General features: G+C 35.5%; 1 protein-coding gene across 1 annotated transcript; it reads right to left on the bottom strand.

Moving 5' to 3' along the window:
- Positions 1–1,313: 1,313 nt before the first annotated feature.
- Positions 1,314–3,423, bottom strand: LOC149006744 (tubulin alpha chain). Its single transcript, XM_089166430.1, has 4 exons — positions 3,229–3,423; positions 2,872–3,106; positions 2,395–2,765; positions 1,314–2,297 (listed from the first exon to the last, which is right to left on the bottom strand). The coding sequence occupies exons 1-4, from the start codon at positions 3,319–3,321 to the stop codon at positions 1,644–1,646; spliced, it is 1,353 nt and encodes a 450-aa protein (XP_089022556.1). The 5' UTR covers positions 3,322–3,423; the 3' UTR covers positions 1,314–1,643.
- Positions 3,424–18,388: the final 14,965 nt, after the last annotated feature.

Below are 18,388 nucleotides of genomic sequence, written 5' to 3' on the forward strand. Positions count from 1 at the left end.
AGATTCTTCATCTAATTGAAGCTATTCAAAGAAGTTCATATCATAATTTGAGCAAATGATTAAAATGCATGCATATGTGTGTTCGAGGTTCAATTTCGACTCTACTTTACGGATAATAATATGTAGAATTAAGGCATCCGTCTTAATCCTGCACCTTGTAAGGTGAAAGCCATTGAAATGATTGAAGTGAACGAACGTGCTAGAAAAAACAAATACAAATGAAGAAGAAAAAAAACAAATGCTTTTCTTTTCTTATTAATATCAATGGAGAAGTCATTATCATGGTCTCATAGAGATAGTTAGGGTTTTTGGTATCAAAATTGATGGATTCCCTAATAGAAGAGTTGTTTTGGGATCAAATTCCAACTTTTGTGAAGAGATTAATGGAGAGAGGTGTAGAGACAAGGGTTTAGGTTTTGGATTTGTTTGGTTCAATTTTTCTACTCTCAAATATCTTAATCTATAGAGTTATGGATATGATAAAGGCGACGTTTTCCTAACATGTGATATTGGCTATGTGGAGGCTTGCAACAACACACGACTCTCTCTCTCTCTTTTCTTTAGAAAGTTGACACTTGTATATGTCTTTTATTTGGATTTCGTTATCTCCTATCATTAGTAAAGTTTAATAATCTTTCTCTCTATGCACTCTATTATTATATTATCCATTTTTTATAACACAACCTAATCTCATCCACATTGATCAATGTCTATATGAAAAATACTAACCATAATGCTATATGATCTACTTCTCTAATGGTAAGTTTGGAGGGCAAGAAATTTGGTACCCTAAAGTTCTAAGATTAGCAAACATGGCTTTTCCAAGTGGAGTTTTTTTTTTTGGGTAGAATTCCAAGTGGAGTCATTTGCAATCAATTAGTTAAGCAAATGTTCTAGATTTTTTCTCTGTTTCGTAAGCCCATTAATACATTTTTACCCAGAAAAAGAGCCCATTAATACAGGCACTTTACCCCAAAAAAAGCCCATTAATACAAGCCCAACAGTTAATGGGCTATAGTTTTGCCTATATTCACTAAAACCCTAGAACAGTAATCCTCAACCTTAGCTATGGTTGAAAATGGGAGTCAGTGGTCTTCTACTCTTCTCTGAATAGAGGAGAAAGTAAGAAACATTCAAATCAAACATGGTGAATCGAAAGTAAGAACTATAGGGGGTTTTGAAAGAATGAAATCTAAAATTATTTGTCTTCTTGGGGTCTGTGATTTATGATAGACAAGGATTAGAATACCATTTTTGCTACAAAGAACTTGTTTCTTTCTGTTTATCCGTGATTGCAGACAAGAATGGCCAAAATTGAGACATGGGAGGAGAACCACGTATGCCATGGATTTTATCTGAAGCAAATGATATTTCATAGAGAATTCTATTAAGAAGAGCAAACAAACAACACTGGAAACTAACTGGAATGGAATAGCTACCAGAGGAAGCAAGCAACCTGAACAACTTAACTAGCCAATTAACTCCCATTGCAGACCAATGAGTGTATTGGTGTTCTACATAAAAGAGAAAGAGAAACCCAAAACCCCTAAGAGCATCTAATATTCATCTCCTTCATCATCTTCACCTTGTGTATTGGTGATCTACATAAAAGAGAAAGAGAAACCCAAAACCCCTAAAAGCATCTAATATTCATCTCCTTCATCATCTTCACCTTCTGCAGACTCTGCACCTACCTCCTCATAATCTTTCTCAAGAGCAGCTAAATCCTCCCGAGCTTCAGAGAACTCTCCTTCCTCCATTCCTTCCCCAACATACCAATGCACAAAAGCACGCTTTGCATACATCAGATCAAATTTGTGATCAATTCTTGAGAAAACCTCTGCAACACTAGTAGAGTTCGAAATCATACAAACTGCTCTTTGAACCTTGGCCAGATCCCCTCCAGGGACAACAGTAGGAGGTTGGTAATTGATTCCACACTTAAATCCAGTTGGGCACCAGTCCACAAACTGTATTGTTCTCTTAGTCTTGATTGAGGCTACAGCCGCATTGACATCCTTTGGTACTACATCACCTCTGTACATCAAACAGCAAGCCATGTATTTCCCATGGCGTGGATCACATTTGGCCATCATGGAAGATGGTTCAAATGCACTGTTAGTTATCTCTGCAACAGAAAGCTGCTCATGATATGCTTTCTCTGCTGATATGACTGGAGCATAAGAAGAAAGCATGAAATGGATACGCGGATATGGCACCAAGTTAGTCTGAAACTCTGTGACATCCACATTGAGAGCCCCATCAAATCGTAGAGAAGCTGTGAGCGATGAAATAACCTAGAGAATGAAATCAAATATCTCAGCCTAAGTATGAATTAAAATTGACAGAAAAAAAAAGGGGGTAAAAAACAGGGCAAGATTAGTTTTTGAATACCTGGGAAACAAGCCTGTTAAGATTGGTGTAGGTTGGCCTCTCAATATCTAGTGATTTACGACAGATGTCATAAATGGCTTCGTTGTCAAGAAGAACAGAGACATCGGTGTGCTCCAGAAGAGAATGAGTGGACAAAACGCTATTGTAGGGCTCAACCACAGAGGTCGAAACCTGAGGGGAAGGGTAGACGGTGAAGCCAAGCTTTGATTTCTTGCCGTAATCAACAGAGAGCCTTTCCAGAAGGAGAGAACCGAGACCAGAACCAGTTCCACCTCCAACGGCATGGAAGACCAGGAAACCTTGGAGACCTGTGCAGTTATCTGCAAGTTTCCTGATCCGATCCAAGCAGAGATCGACGATCTCCTTCCCAACTGCAACAAAAACAGAACAGAAATCGAGTCAATCTTACAGATCCAAGATCGGGATTCTTCAATGACTGAACAGAAAGAGAAAGAGAGAGATCTGTTTTTTAGGTACTTGTGTAGTGGCCTCTGGCGAAGTTGTTGGCTGCGTCTTCTTTGCCGCTGATGAGTTGCTCAGGATGGAACAATTGACGGTAGGTTCCAGTTCTCACTTCATCGATGACAGTGGGTTCCAGATCCAAGAAAACGGCACGAGGAACATGCTTTCCAGCCCCTGTTTCGCTGAAAAATGTGTTGAAGGCATCATCTCCTCCTCCCACGGTTTTGTCGCCCGGCATTTGCCCATCAGGCTACATGAAAACGGAAGAAAAGTCCAAGCAAACACAACAAAAAATGAAAAAAATCAGATCAAAGAAGATGAATCAAGTTGATTTGCATTTCTAGCAGAGAAGAGAAAGTGAAGATCTCTCACCTGGATGCCATGTTCGAGACAGTAAAGCTCCCAACAGGCGTTTCCGACCTGGATTCCTGCTTGACCGATGTGGATTGAGATGCACTCCCTCATTTTTCCTGTATTTTGCTGAAGAAATGGGAGTAGAGTTTGTGAGGGTTAGGTTACTTCGCCGAGACGTATACGAAGACGACTGGGAGATGAAGAGCAAGAACAGAAAAGTGTTGTTTATATATTTACATTTTGCTTTAGGAATCAACGGTGACCGTTACTCTTCCACTTCCCACTCATTTTGAATTTGAAATTTGAATTTCCTAGGCGGTAAACCCGTAAAGTTAATATATTAAATTTTACCGTTGCCTAAATCGGGGTTTAAAGTCATGTGTGGTCCCTAATAAATGTTAGCACATAAATTAACACCGTTCAAGGGTAGGTAGTATTTTAACAAAAAAAAAAAGTTAGTATTACCTAAAAAAAGAGGTTCTTTGTGGAGTTCAGATCACCTCCTTTTTCACGAGAAGCTCAAGACGCTTTATGACTAGCGTCAATGGGAACACTATAGGTTGCACCTTCTAAAATTTTTCTATAAATTTTTTTTTTTCTGTAGACCCCTTCTATTTTCATGGTCCTAAAGCGTCAGGCGTCAATGAAGGTTGTCCAAACTCTTCCAAGGGTATTGAGGTGTCAATTCGGTACAGTACTAGTAATTCGGTATTGTATGGTATGGTATTGAATTTGAAAACCTCATACCAAAACTGTACCGTACCGAATTTATACTATACGGTATGAAAACGGAATTTTAGAAAATGGTAGGGTATGAAATCGGTATTAAAAAAAGGCACGGTTCAGTTTTGTTACGGTATGAAAGTATGAAACCCATTCATTTTGTCATTAAATAGAGATCCATCCTATGGAAGTGGTCATGTGCTGATGTTCCATGACATCAAGTCTCATTGTTTCTTTTTGTGATTCAATATATTGATCATTTGATCCATTCAACAGGAGGTAGTGATCAGTTGTTTACGTTCCATGTAAGACATTAAGGGATTCAAGGCTCGTGCTTTCTGTTTTGTAATTAAAGAATAAGTATAAATTTGAAAGGAAACTTGTATTTCATATAAACAATCTTTGGAAAAGCATGGTTGCAAGCAACTTGAAACAAAATAAATTGTGTTGATCAGGCAACTCGTTGGGAACTTGAGCTGGTCGATGGATGAATCTTTATTACCATGTTGTTTTTTGTGCCTTTGTGCTTGATCTTAATCAGTAACTTGATGAACAACCTTTAGAGTTTAGATGGGTAAGATAGAAAGATACCACAGTAAGCTTCAATCAAATCCTTGAAGTTGTTCAACCAACCCAAATTCACTTATGGAATTCAAATTCCTTGGAACTAGCTCCTTCATGTTGTGCATGATGTAGAAGACATACAAAGGGGAAAAGGGCTAATCAAAGGAAAGTAACCCAAAGTCTTGTCATATGCTTATTGTAATAACTTATTAGGGTTTAAACTTTAAAATAAAATTACAAAACTAACCTTCAAAATGATATTCGGTAATTCAGTGGGGTATATGGTATATACCAACGTTACACTGTTTGAAACTGAAACCGTACCATTCCATAAAACGGTTTCTGTATAAACCGTACCGATTTTGAAACGGTAAAGTACGGTACGGTTCTAAGCGGCGCGGTTCGGTATGGTTAAATGGTTTCGATACCGTATTGACACCCTTCGTGTTATATGAGAAATTACCATAATTCCCTTAACTAAAATATAAAAAGTAAATTTATCATTATAGTCTGACGTATACCCTTGAAAATTACAATTATACATCCACATATGCGAGTGTGTGAAGGGTGGGTTAGTAATTCGAATATGGCAATAGTTCAGTTATGGATACATACAGCCATGGAACGTTTATTCGGCGAATTTCGGCGATATTCGCTGGTTTCGCTAGAGGGCGAAATAAAAAGGACGCCGAAACAGATATTACAAGATTTCGCCGGAAAATCGAAACCAAGATTTTCCGGCCAACTTCAAAACTTTTTTTTTTCTACTGCTCTGAGTCTAAGATGGGTAGCAGGCTAACAGCCGCTGCTATTTCTGCCGGAGAAGAAGAAGAAGAAGAAAGAGAGAGAGAGAGAGAGAAAAAGAGACATATGCTCCTTGAGTCTGAGGTGGGTAGCAGCCGTTTTTGCCGGAGAAGAAGAAGAAGAAAAAGAGAAAGGAAAAGAAACTGATCTGAGTAGAGTCAGAGGAGACCGAACGAATTGAACAAGTTTCTTGCTGCCGAGATCTCGCCGAAATCTCGGCGATTATTCGCCATTTCGCTCGGTTCGCTGGGCGGCGAACCGAGCGAAACAATCGAAGCATCGTTCCCTGCGTGCAGCAACTAACCAGTCCATATGGCAAATAGCGCATTTTCAGTAATTTAGCTAAATAAGGCGTTTAAGGTAATCATACTTTACATATATAATATGTGTTTTAATACGACTAATTTGAATAAGTACATGAGCAAAAATACATGGGAGAAGAGGGATTTGTCATTGTAAAAATCAATTGCAAATTATTAATTTTTTGCAATTAATTAAAAAAATTATGCTTCCATAAACAAAAACAAAAACAATTTTTCATTAAAAAAACCAATAGACAAAAACTTGATTTTAGACCCTTTTCTCATTCTTTTGATTTTTACATCTAATATAAACAAAGAAAATATATAAAAATGTAATGTTTAAGAGCCTGTTTGGTTACATGAATCCAAAGATTTGAAAACTCTAGATTCACAAATAGGAGATTTATACCCGTTTGGTTGTGTGAATCCCTGGATTTATGAAATCTAGGGAATCACCTTTTTACACTAGAAACATGAATCTGTAGGCCAATGATGAGTTAGTAAAGTGGTTAAAGACTCTACCTCCCACGGGGAGGTCTTGAGTTCTGCGGTTCCCCGGATGAACCCATAACGGAATCAGAGATTTAGAGAGAAGAAACCGAGACACCCCACAAACACAACATTTGAACCTTGACTCTAAAGATGTTTAAATGAATGATTCATCGTGCAGCAACCAAATAGTTAATTTATGAACATGATTCCATGAATTTGAAACGTAGATTTTTTAAATTTTAGACCGTAACCTGGCCCTAACAACACATGAATATCATGTCACGTGACACCCTTTAACCACAAATGTTTATCAGTAAATAAATAAATCATGTCAAACGTGCTTGGCAACAATCATATGTGATAGGAGCAATGGAGTTTAAAGATAATGGATAGCTAACTCAAATTTCCACCATGGACAGGTCTAAATTCATTTTAATTTATCTTGACCTTTTGAATTCTACCCGTTGGAATGATTTTTACATAGTAAGCGCTAAAACAAAGGTTATGAAGAGGTGTTTAAAGTATACAAAGAAAATCCAAGACATTTCTAAACATTTATGAAAGAGAAAGCAAGTTACTTTTGACAAAGACAACAATTGACCATGAGCAAGTTGTTGGTCTTAGGTGTTATGACTTGTCAGTGAAGAAAAAAATAGAAAAACATAAAAGGTAAAACAATAGAATGAGTCCAATGACTAAATTTGGGTTGGAATATGAATTAGAGATTTTCATAATCCTTTTGGTAAGGGTCTTAATTGTGTAGCGAAACCGTTCAACCATACCTTACCATGCCGTCTAAATCGCACCGTTCAATATTCGGTATGGTACCTACCAAAACCAAATTTTGAAATTCGATACGGTAGGGTATCGGTTTCAAGTACTCATACCGTCATTATGTACCGAAATGGTACCGTACCAAATTAAGGTATATAACTATAATTTTACAATTAAAATGATTTTCCTTTACCCTACCCCTAATTTCGTGTTTCAGTCTTTCGATTTCATCATTCACTCCTCTTCTTCGACTTTGTGAGAGCAGCGAGATGTAGGCGCTTGAGCCCCCAGAGAGAGTTCTGCTTACAGTTTATTTCCCCTTTTTCTTGCCATCCGAAGCCATGCACGAGATTTGCAGTCTACTAGTCGAGATCTTCTTCTTTGTTGACACTTTGATGTATTAAGAAACAATCTCAATGGGAAAAATAGTTGAATGATTTCATATGAGAGAAACTCAAATATATAGGTAGCATACATCCCATGCTGTTAGGTAACTATGAACAATAAAAGAAATATATAAAACATAGAAATACAATACATGGAAATGTTTGTATGTAAATATAATACATGGAAATGATTTAATAGATAAACCTAATCAAGCCAAAGTCAAATTAGGATATTGATGAAATGGAAGGATGAGATTGTATGGAAAGAATTCAAATGTAAAGAATGATGAATGGAAGGAATTCAAATAAGAAGATTGGTGAATGGAAATAATTCAAATGAGAGGATGAAATGATATGGAAAAAATTCAAATGAGAGGAATGATGGATGAAAAGAATTCAAATGAAAAGATGAAATGATATGAAAAGAAATCAAATGAGAGGATGAAATGATATGGAAAGAATTCAAATTAGAGACAATTAGGGAAAGGATGAGAAATCATCCTTATCACACCTAATATGATGGGTTTGATCATCAATGGTTACAGGTGGACAATTGTTCCTTTTGTTTTAAGTCCTCAATCATTTAAAAAAAAAATCATTTACCAGTCCAACGACTGCATCAGGCGGACCGGATCTGTCGGTACACAATTCGATAGCCCCGATCCGGCAAATTTAGAGAAGGCTCCGAATTCGAAACATCGGAATCCGATAATAATCCGACGAAAATATCCGATTATTGATGATAATTGTCACTTTTTACATTTTTATTATAATTCATCGGATAACCGACGGATCCGAATCCGTTATAATCTACTTTTAAGAAAAATGTTAAATACTTACTTACCGGTAAAATGTATTCGGATTTATCCGATCCGTAAGCTTTCCCCGAATCCGGTTTGCGGATACATATATTTCCGTAAGAATTTTGGATCGGTATCCTTCGTCGAATGCGTCAGGCGGTTTCGCTATCCATTTCTTGGTCTACTTGCATCTATACAATGTGACTTTGTATCTTTTACAATACTTAATCTACGTGGACAATGCTTTATACTATTGACATACTTTACCTTCCAATTGACAAATTGGGTAAAGAATGTTTACTACTTACTGATGGACGTCCTAAAAGGAATTGATGATGCTTCTATAAACCAGATTTTTGAGCCGACTTGTCTGTCTATAAAGACATCCTTAACGAAGATCTTGCAAACTTCGATTTTTCTTATTATTGAAACTTAATGTAAAAACATCCTGAAACTATTCTTCTCGGCTCATAAATGCCTACTCTATTTTTTCCCTAAGAACTTGTCTTAAATTAAGATCCTGAACATAGATTTGGATGATTTTGTATTATAATTATCATTAAATTAACATGGGCTAGTTTGTTTCGTTGCTTACTGCTTCATATCAATCTTAAGCGTGAAAAAAGGAAGAATTTGCCTACACGACTGTTCTTCTTTTCATGCTTCTGTCGGAGCTTGAGAGATTTATATTTCTAAGTTTCTATTAATTATATTTACTTGCTTTGTCTCTGTTAATATAAGATTCTATCGATTGTTTGATTGCAATTTCATTAGGATCTTAATGAACTAATAACAAAAGTGGCATGGATTCGTTCATACCATAATTATACCGCACTAGATACCTTGTTTAAACCGTTTTTCCACACCGATTTAATACTAAAATTGTACTGAACCGTTTTTGCAATTACCAAAACCATACTATATTGTGTAAATTCAGTAAAGTACGGTTCTAGTTTTTTGTATTCAAAGTTGGTATCGTACGGATTGACACCATTACCTTTTGGGTTCCTATTTTTTAAGGACAAATTACATATAAACCCTCTGAATGTCAAATCAATTACATCTACTACCCCTGGAAAAAAATTAATTACAAATGCCATCTACGGTTAAGTGTTGGGGTAAAATGATGATGTCATCGGTTGATAAATATATTAAATACCCATTTTACCCTTATTTCTTCTAAAAATTGAAAGAGCTCATGAATAGCAAATAACAACATTTTTATTTGTATTTGTATGGATAAGTATTCTGTTACTGAAAATCAAGTTACAATTTTTTTCAGTTTACCATATTTTAGGGATTCATATACCCCAATACTTTATAGCAATGGGCATTTGTAATTGATTTCTTTTTTTTAAGGAATAGTAGATGTAATGGATTCAAAATCTAAGGGGTCTATATGTAATTTGCCCTTTAAGAGCACCAGAAAAAGAAGGGTAAAATAGGTATTTAATATATTTGTCAACCAATAACCTCATCATTTAACTTCAACACTTAACAGCAGGGGGCAATTTGTAATTGACTTTTTTTAAGGGTAGTAGATATAATTGATTTGAAATATAGGGAGTTAATTGTAATTTTTTCATTTAAAAAAATCAATTAGTATGCTAATTAATACGCCAATTAAAACGTTAATTAATAAAGAAATTAATAGAGCTATGTGTCAGGTACAACACTGAGTGCATGCTTAATATACAGAAAATATTGTTTTTTTTTTAATTATACGTTTGGATATGTGTATTAATACGTTGGTTGATACATGTATTTACTAACTATGCCAAAAGCCATCCACAATGATGGATGATTTCAGATAAGATGAAAGAAAAAGGCGCATCTCTTCGACCACCTGTATGGTATAATCGTAATTTTAAGTTTAGGATTTAAGTCTAAAAATGAGATTTGAATTAAGGGGTATTTAAGTTATTTTAATATATAAGGGTTATATAATGGTCATTTTCCTCCAACGGTTTCAAAAGACTTTGATGGAGGAGGACCCAAATGTGATTTATGGACTAACAGCGATTAGGCACGAACAAAAATTCCAGATTAGCCCGGATTTGAAATCTAAAACAAAGGGGATTGCCCTTGGGGGGGGGATTTTAGAAAACTGAAACATAAAATTCTCAGAAATTCAAGCCCGCGGTCAAAAAAGGACCCACCGCCGGGTGGCCGCGCCGTAAGAAATTCTAAGCGCAAGCATAAACATCCAGGCCAAGGCTAAAGGTAAGCCCGGCCCATGATTCGCTTGTGGCCTGTTGGGCCTAAATTTGAAATTCTAATAGTGAAGCCCAAATATTTACCCATGAAAAAAAATGAACCCATTACAAGCCGCTGGCCAAAAATCCTACAACAAGTTAAACCAAAAGAAAAAAAAGAAGTTAAACAATGGCAAACTATATTGACTTTCAGGTCTAACCAGATTAAACTCTAATTAATTAGTGCCATAATCCGTTTTTTAATCTTCGAAGATCTCCCACCTGCTACCACACAGAAAGAAAAGAAGAAAAAAAAGGCTCTGCCACCGAGAATAGCCTAAAAAGAATCAAATAAATTTTAATTAGATCTCACAAAACCTATATTAGCAGTACTTTAATAGGCATTAGGCACTAATTTTAAGTGTGATTTATCGTTAATAGAACCACTTTTAGAGGAACATGATGGGCCTAATTGGGCCCCTCTTTGTGAATTCAAGATTTGATATGAATGATGCGTCTTTTCAAAGGTCGCCTCTCAAAAAAGCTTGATTAGTCATGTGAGTTTGGGACTTAATCAGAATTAAGAAACAGGATTAAGTGGTGAGATTAATCACTTGTTTGATCCTATATCACTGGAAAAGTTGCATTTCTTGATGGTTCGCATGCGTCAAAAGGAAGTGGTACTTATTGAGGTTTTGATGTCTTAAATCATGTCTCTTCCATTTAATTATTTTTGTTCCCCCCACATTTGATGCTTCATCAATGTCTCTACCCTACTTGTGCATAAATCTCATCTTTTATGCTTAAGGGATAAAGAAATTTAAGAATTGAATTTCTATAACAGGCATAGTGAGTTGGGATGTTGGAAATAATAGGGTTTAGGGTCCTATTAGAGGTCTAAAATTATGCTTAAATGTAATTAGTATATACTAATTAATAATTATTCTAGGGACAAGTCCATATGCTTTATGTTTTAATATTTATTTCTTTTACACATAATAATTCCTATTTGATTGTGATCCAGAGTGTTTTGAGAAATCCATGGAGTGCAATTTGTTTAATTAAGTCTAATCTAACATGTTAAAATATGGATTAAGCACAGAATGGTGGGCAAAACCCGTGAGTTTTGGGATGTATGGGTCATGGGGAGCAACCCATACCAACTTGGGTGAAGCAAAAGAGGATCATGGGGTTAGGTGGAACAATTTATTTAAAGAGTTTCAATACAAGCCCATGACTTCCAATCACCTTGGTTAGTTAAGCTTCACGAGTTGAGATCCTCTACCCGCGCGGATAGCGAATAATACTATCTTTGTGTTATTTCACTGTACATGAAGTGATTCATCTTAACTCTATCTTATTAGTGTTCAAAGTCAGGTCATCTCGTGAATGTGTAATAGAGGAATATGAGAATGGTGCAATCCTTTACTGTTGTCGATAGAAGATCTAGGCTCAAGCTTGACTACCATGAGAACCAATGCCTTATTTGTTATGTATGTGGGTTTGATTCTGTGTGATTTTGTTTTTGGAGGGGGAGGATGAATTATTTTAGTAAAGCCTGAAGTGTATTCAAATCCATCATCTAATGGTTTAGAGTACCTGAAATATGTTGGTAAAGCCTGAAGTGTATTCAAATCCATCATCTAATGGTTTAGAGTACCTGAAATATGTATAGTGTTGATTATATCTCATATTAGGGTTTTGATATTGATGCGTCCAAAAATTGCTTAGCCTTCAAATTTCTGCAAACAGACGTCAGATGTGGGCCTACCGCACAGTCGGGTAGCCACCTCCGAAGGTTAAATCAGCAATTAGAACACCATAGAGTCCTGATTGGTTGTAGAGCTTAATTGATTAACGTAATTGAAGGAAATGATTCAATCACCTTTGCTTTGTCTGATTCTTAGTTTATATAGATTTTACATGTTATTCTTGACCGTTATATGCGTTTGTTTTCCTCTCTGATGGCCGTTCGATCCTAGGGTTTTTACCCCTCTTTCAGGGACGGTGGCAGTTACCTTTTAGTTGTACGATTGTGTATCCCAAATTTTACGGGAACACGTTTTTTTCTATAACCGTCAAGTTTTTTCGTGCTTATGCTACTTACTAGTTCGACCCTTGAACCTGTCCCGACCGATATCCTAAACCCGACCATGGTCGAACCTGATTTGATGTTATTTTTTCCTTATCAGATATAAATATGTAACTCTCCTCCCCGTAAGTGTCTTTGAAAATTGTAATTAGTAGATTATTGGCAATAGTGAGTTTTCTTCCCCTTAAAAACATATTTACCTAAAAATCTTGGATTTTTTCTTCTTCTCTTTCTTTGCGTGATTCTTCCTAAGATTCGATGCTAACATTATTCTCAATCATGATTCACTGGTCGAGGAAAACTTTCTCCTAGCCTTCTAGTGGTTTTAGTCAAGTGATCTTTCAAATTTAGTTGAGCAGGTTTGATGCAAAATACAAAACTCAAAAACGTCCTTTTGTATTTGTTGTCATGGAGGAGATGTGAAGTGTGTTTGACTGCTTCTGGTGTCTTGAAGGGACAGTGAGGGAGATGGAGTTGGAGCTGAAGAAATGGTGTATGGCCCTAATCTCAGATTTTATAAATCAAAGCATGTGGGTTTTGTTAATGAAGTGAGATTAAAGCTATTTTGGGCTCTCAATTGTTCCCTAAAGTGGCAACAATTACAACATAAGAACACACTAATCTCTTAAAATAATTTTGGAGATTGACATGTTTTTATTTATATATATGTTGTTGTCTATTAATTTGGAATTGCATTTAGTTGTTCTTGTGTGTTGTCGTTAGACCGATGCGATCCAAATGGGTTGGTGGTTCAAGTCCTTCACTATTTGTTTTTTTCTTTTCTTTTTTGGTGTCTGAGGTTCATCTGGACCAGCTTGTGCGTACCTTGATTAGTAAACATCTAAGTACACATTATTATTTTGTATTAGCAGAAGATTAGCAACTAAGTCGGATTATTTAAATTAACCACAATTTTATTTTGTATTACCACATTTGCTGGTTTGCTAGCTTTGAAATTGAACTGTGGGGCTGAGGTTGTCTCATTTGTGGGCCCTGTTAAGCCAAAAGAGGACCTGGCCCAGACACAAGAAGAATTATCAGATGAGAAAGAGAGAGATGTATCTTTCTTAGCTTCTTATGCTTTAATGGTGCTGATAAGAAGACTCTTTTGAGGGCACAAACGTTACTCAGAGAGGGTAATGGTGGTTGGACTTTCCATCAATGATCAATCCCTCACCCTTGGCCTTTGGAGACGTGGAATCTTCGTTTATTGTCACGCGGGTATCTTTTTGTGCGGTTCTGAATTGTAACACGTGATGTTTTTAACTTAATAGCTATATTCTATTCAGTTTTTATATTTACAAGTGTTATATCTAGTGGTTGTGGGTGATTTTCAGTAGGGGATAGGTGGGGCCTGGTGATTTCCGGCAAGGTGTAGGAAGAAGATGGTGACCTAAGAATTGGAAGCGAGGGTAATTCCAATGAGAAAGGTGAGGATAGTTTAGTTATTACATCTTACATAAGGGTGTTTGTATAATTTGAATCTCAAAATTTGGATTACTTAATAGAGAGTAACTTAAGTGTGAGTGATTAGTACGTAATATCAAGGTGAGTCACAAGTAATATTTGGCATTTAAGGGAGGTATCTTCAGTTTTACCCTCACTTAAGCGAGTCACAAGTAAAAAACTCTTATATCTAAAAGTTGTGATATGTTGAAGTTCGAAAGCCATTCCTGAGATACACACGTGACAAAAAACAAAGGTTAGGAGAAGTGGGTTTAGCAATTCAAGTCTGAATTCCCTTATATCTTGTAGGGGTAAAGAATCGTATTCCCTTATATCCTTCTATCACATATTTAAGAAGAAATCCATCTCTAGTACATTTTGTCAATGTTTAGAAATGGGTCTCTTTTCTAAATGTATGTGGCAAAGGGGTGTGAGGGGAGAACAATCATCTACCACTATCCTAGCTCGAAAAAAAATTAGCTTGTCATTGCTTTAATGGACTTGGGCTAGTGTCGAATTGGTTATTGAAGACGTGATTTGCAAGGCACGGACTCATTTAAGAGAGTGGTGGATCCTCTACTGGTTAGGGTAGAGGTCTATATTCTCCTCACATTTCTTTTTTTTTTCTTTCTTTACTACACATCAGAAGAGAAACCCACATTTGATTTCTAACAAAATAAATCAGAGATGAGACATTTGCTCAAAGTGGCCTAGATTTAATTATTTCTTTTATCCTTTGTGAGTTTGATTCAGTTTGACCCAGAAGCTCAAAGTCCAGCTAGGTTGATAGAAGCTGATGAGTCGCCGAAGGAAAATGGATGGAAGCTTATGCTTATCCACTCTTAGCAAAGAGAAGGATTGGAAACAAAGTAAACATAAGATGTTTCAGTCCTTAAGGTAGAGATTAGTTTCCAAGTTACTATCTGATGATAATTTTACTTCAGTTGCTGGTGGAATGTGTAGTCAGTTTCATTTCTTCACATATATGAATGTGTTTAATTTTATTCATAATCTACGTTGTTTTTATGGCTGTGTGGATAAGTTAAGAGTTCAAAGATAAATTTAAGTCCTTCATAAGGCACGAGTTTCGAAACTTTATCTGAAATGGACCATTCATTTCCCTCTAGATGAAGGACGCATACCCATCAATTACATTTAAAGATTGAGGTAATATTTATAAGATTTTTTTTCTTTATTCTTTTAATTTAATCTAAACCTTTGGATATGACTGATGTACATATGTCATTGAGAAATGGATGGTCCATTTTCTGACTTGATAAAATTCCCATGAATTTCATATTCTCATAAAAAGTGAAGATGTTGCGATGTGATGCTCTTGACAAGGATATTATTGTTTTTTTCCTGTTTAGATTGGGATATGGTTGTCTTCTGCATTTGTTTCAGCTGTAATGTAATTTTGTAGTGTTGTATAAATGCCCTTATTAGGGTTTAGGTTTCAATTTACTCGGTCATTTTCATTTTGGGTCTCTCTGTGTTCTCTCTCAATAGACCTCTACTTCTAGGGTTTTCTAGGTTTGTTTCTCTGGTTTTGCTCAAGATGGTGAAGCTCCGAGTTTCAATTAAACATGAATGTAGGGTCCGCAACTGGGTTGGGTTGGGCACCCCTTTTTTAAAATGCAAACTTTGATCCTATATGACTAAGACTAGATTAGGTTAGACACTTAATTTTGACATTTGCCTTAATCTTGATCCTATCCTTAACTACAAATTTCTTATGAAAAGTACTAAAAAAATAATAATAATAAAATAAAATTAAAAAAAACCATAAAACAATAAAACAATGCCTGATGTTATAGTGTTCCTACTCTTACCAAAATAACTTACAAAGTAGTAGGGTTACATTTGAATCCAGTTTTTAAACCCTAATACTAATCTTATATGATAGGGTTGAGTCGGACTAGGTTAGACACTTAACCCGAGTCCTACCCAGAACTTAACCCTAAACCTAACCACATATAACAACAAGACTACATAATTTCACATTGTTCATTACTTTTTTCCACAATAACCTACAAGGTAGTAGGTTAGGTTGGGTTCAGCTTTTTAAAGCCCTAAACTTTGATCCTACATGATAAGGTCTGGCTGGACTAGATTAGACAATTAACCTTGGCCCTTAACCTAACCTTAATCATAAAACGAATAAAACAACATATTGATTTCATACATATATCGAATTCTACTATACATTGTATTTTATCTTTTAATACAACTGGCCTTTAGATGTTTAAGTTACAGAGTAAAATAAGCATCATGACCGTATTTATGTTGATTCATCCCCTCTCTCATATTTTCTGACTAGATACTATTTTTAGTACGAAGATTAAGATTTTAAAATTAATTTGTTGTCCTGTTAGGTCTTAAAAAGGTGTAAAATTGAAGTTATATCAAATACGCATGCCATTCAATCATTTACCTTTTTCATATTTAGTAAGAATCATTTCATAGAGATAGAAACATTTTTTTTTAACATGTTATTGTATAGTTTGTCCAAATAAATTTTTATGGTAATTTGCCTTTATGAGGAACACATGATCAAATTGTTGGGGACCCATTCAGGTGTAACATTTACCATAACTATAGACAATCATATTTTGGACCCTCGTAATCCGTGGGGTCCTTTGAATTGAATAGTCTCTAAATCATGAAACATCCTCATCAGTCACTCTTACAACTTTGATAATTGAAGTTTGTTTTTTTAATCTCATTTTGCATGCTAGGGTCAAGTGGCCCATTGGCCCATGACATAAAAGAAGCTAAGGAAAATGAAATAAAATAAAACAAATTAAAGATTCATAATAATGCATGGGGCACAAATTTAGGAGAAAAAAAAATAGATACAAGGAAGGGAATAGGTCTATAAAAGGATTGGTTTCAGCTAGGATACATCAGTATCTAAATTTGAATAGTAAAATCGTTATCCAAATCTGAATCCAGCAAAAATTTAGATAAGGCGTTTGAATTCGTATCCGAAACTTTATCGGGTATTCAATAATAATCCGATCCGATAAACTATTCAATTATTGATTGGTGATTTCTTTTCTTCCGATTTCTGATTATCGATTTTCGAATTCAATTATTAGCCCCTTTTTAAAAAAAAATGTTTAATACTCTACTCTAACCAGATAATTTACAAATTTTGATTATCCGGTTATTGATTACCAATTTCCAAATCCAATTATCATATATTTTTAGAGGAAAAAGTGTTGAATACTTTATTCTATATGAATATTATCCGATCCGATAAACAATTATCCGAATCCAGTTGCTTTGCAAAATAAAAATATTTTTACTAAGAAAAATATCGGATACGGACACCCCTAAATGAATATGAATATGAATTTGAAGGCGTATTTCAGCTATCCTTTACAGGTCTAGAAATGAATAAGTATGGTAACACCCTATGTGGTTATTTATTCTATAATTTTTTTTTTTCAATATAAAAGTAGGAAGGAAGAGAGACATTAAGATACAGGTGGTGCCACCATACCTAATATGTAATTTTTTACACTGAATTGAAGTACGTGCACCTCAATTATATGTCATGAGAGTAGTTTTTTTTTTTTTGGAAACTACTAAGCAGGGCAAGAAAACCCAAGCCTGATACAAGCTCAAGAAGCCGGGGAATTAGACACTGCCTGGCCCTCCTAGCAGGGAATCGGCCAGTAGCCCACCTAGAGACATATTGAACCGACCAAGTTGGTTCAAGAGAAAACAACCTTCCATGAGAGTAGTTTTTGACATATAAACTAAATAGAAGGCGAATTTTCCTCACTATTTTTAGAGGGTTTGGATATATTCAAACTCTTGATCTCATACTGTAAGGTGTTGGGATTATGTACCGTATTTTTTCTAATAATAGAATATGTATAGTTAATTTTGAAACTGATGCTGTCTCTATCGAAGTTCTTAAAGTAGAAATCAAGCGATGATGATTTGGATCTCAACCACATTGAAAATGGTTGAAATTGATCTTCGAGTACCTAAAATCGGTTTCGGGAGGAAAACTCAAAATAATTGAATATTATATATATAATCAAGGAGAATCAAATCAATCATCTCTTCCTTAAGAGGGATTGATCATTACCATTTAAGAACCGGAGAACTCATTCGGATTCTTATCCGATTTGACATCCATAGCAGACAATTCCGATACAAATCGGTCCTTTCAGCGATAAAGATTCCCGATTTTTGAAAACAATGGTTCCGATTCTTTGGGGGGAAGAAACTAGGAACACGGCTCCGAGTTCATGGCTCCGAGTTCAGATCATCGATGCAGAAACTTTTGATTGGATAAATGGATTTTAAGAGAACGTGGCTTTCCGTCAGAGAAGTGTATTTTAAATTAATTTTGTTTCTGAAGGCCGCACAGAGAACGAAGCAAGTATAGATCAGAGCAAAGCAAAGGTACTGTTTCAGCAAAGACGGGGATTCCATTTAACCGCAGTTAATTTATTACTTTTCTAATCCAACTTTGGTTAACTGAATTAATTCTGAGTTTCCATTTTCTTTTCCATCTCGAAAAGAATTTCTGATTTTCTACCTTTTTCCTCGGAAAATGGGTATAAAATTAAGGAGAAAC

This window comes from Hakea prostrata, chromosome 8 (assembly GCF_041222555.1).
Source record: "Hakea prostrata isolate BN-2017 chromosome 8, UWA_Hpros_2, whole genome shotgun sequence".
Taxonomy (NCBI): Eukaryota; Viridiplantae; Streptophyta; class Magnoliopsida; order Proteales; family Proteaceae; genus Hakea; species Hakea prostrata.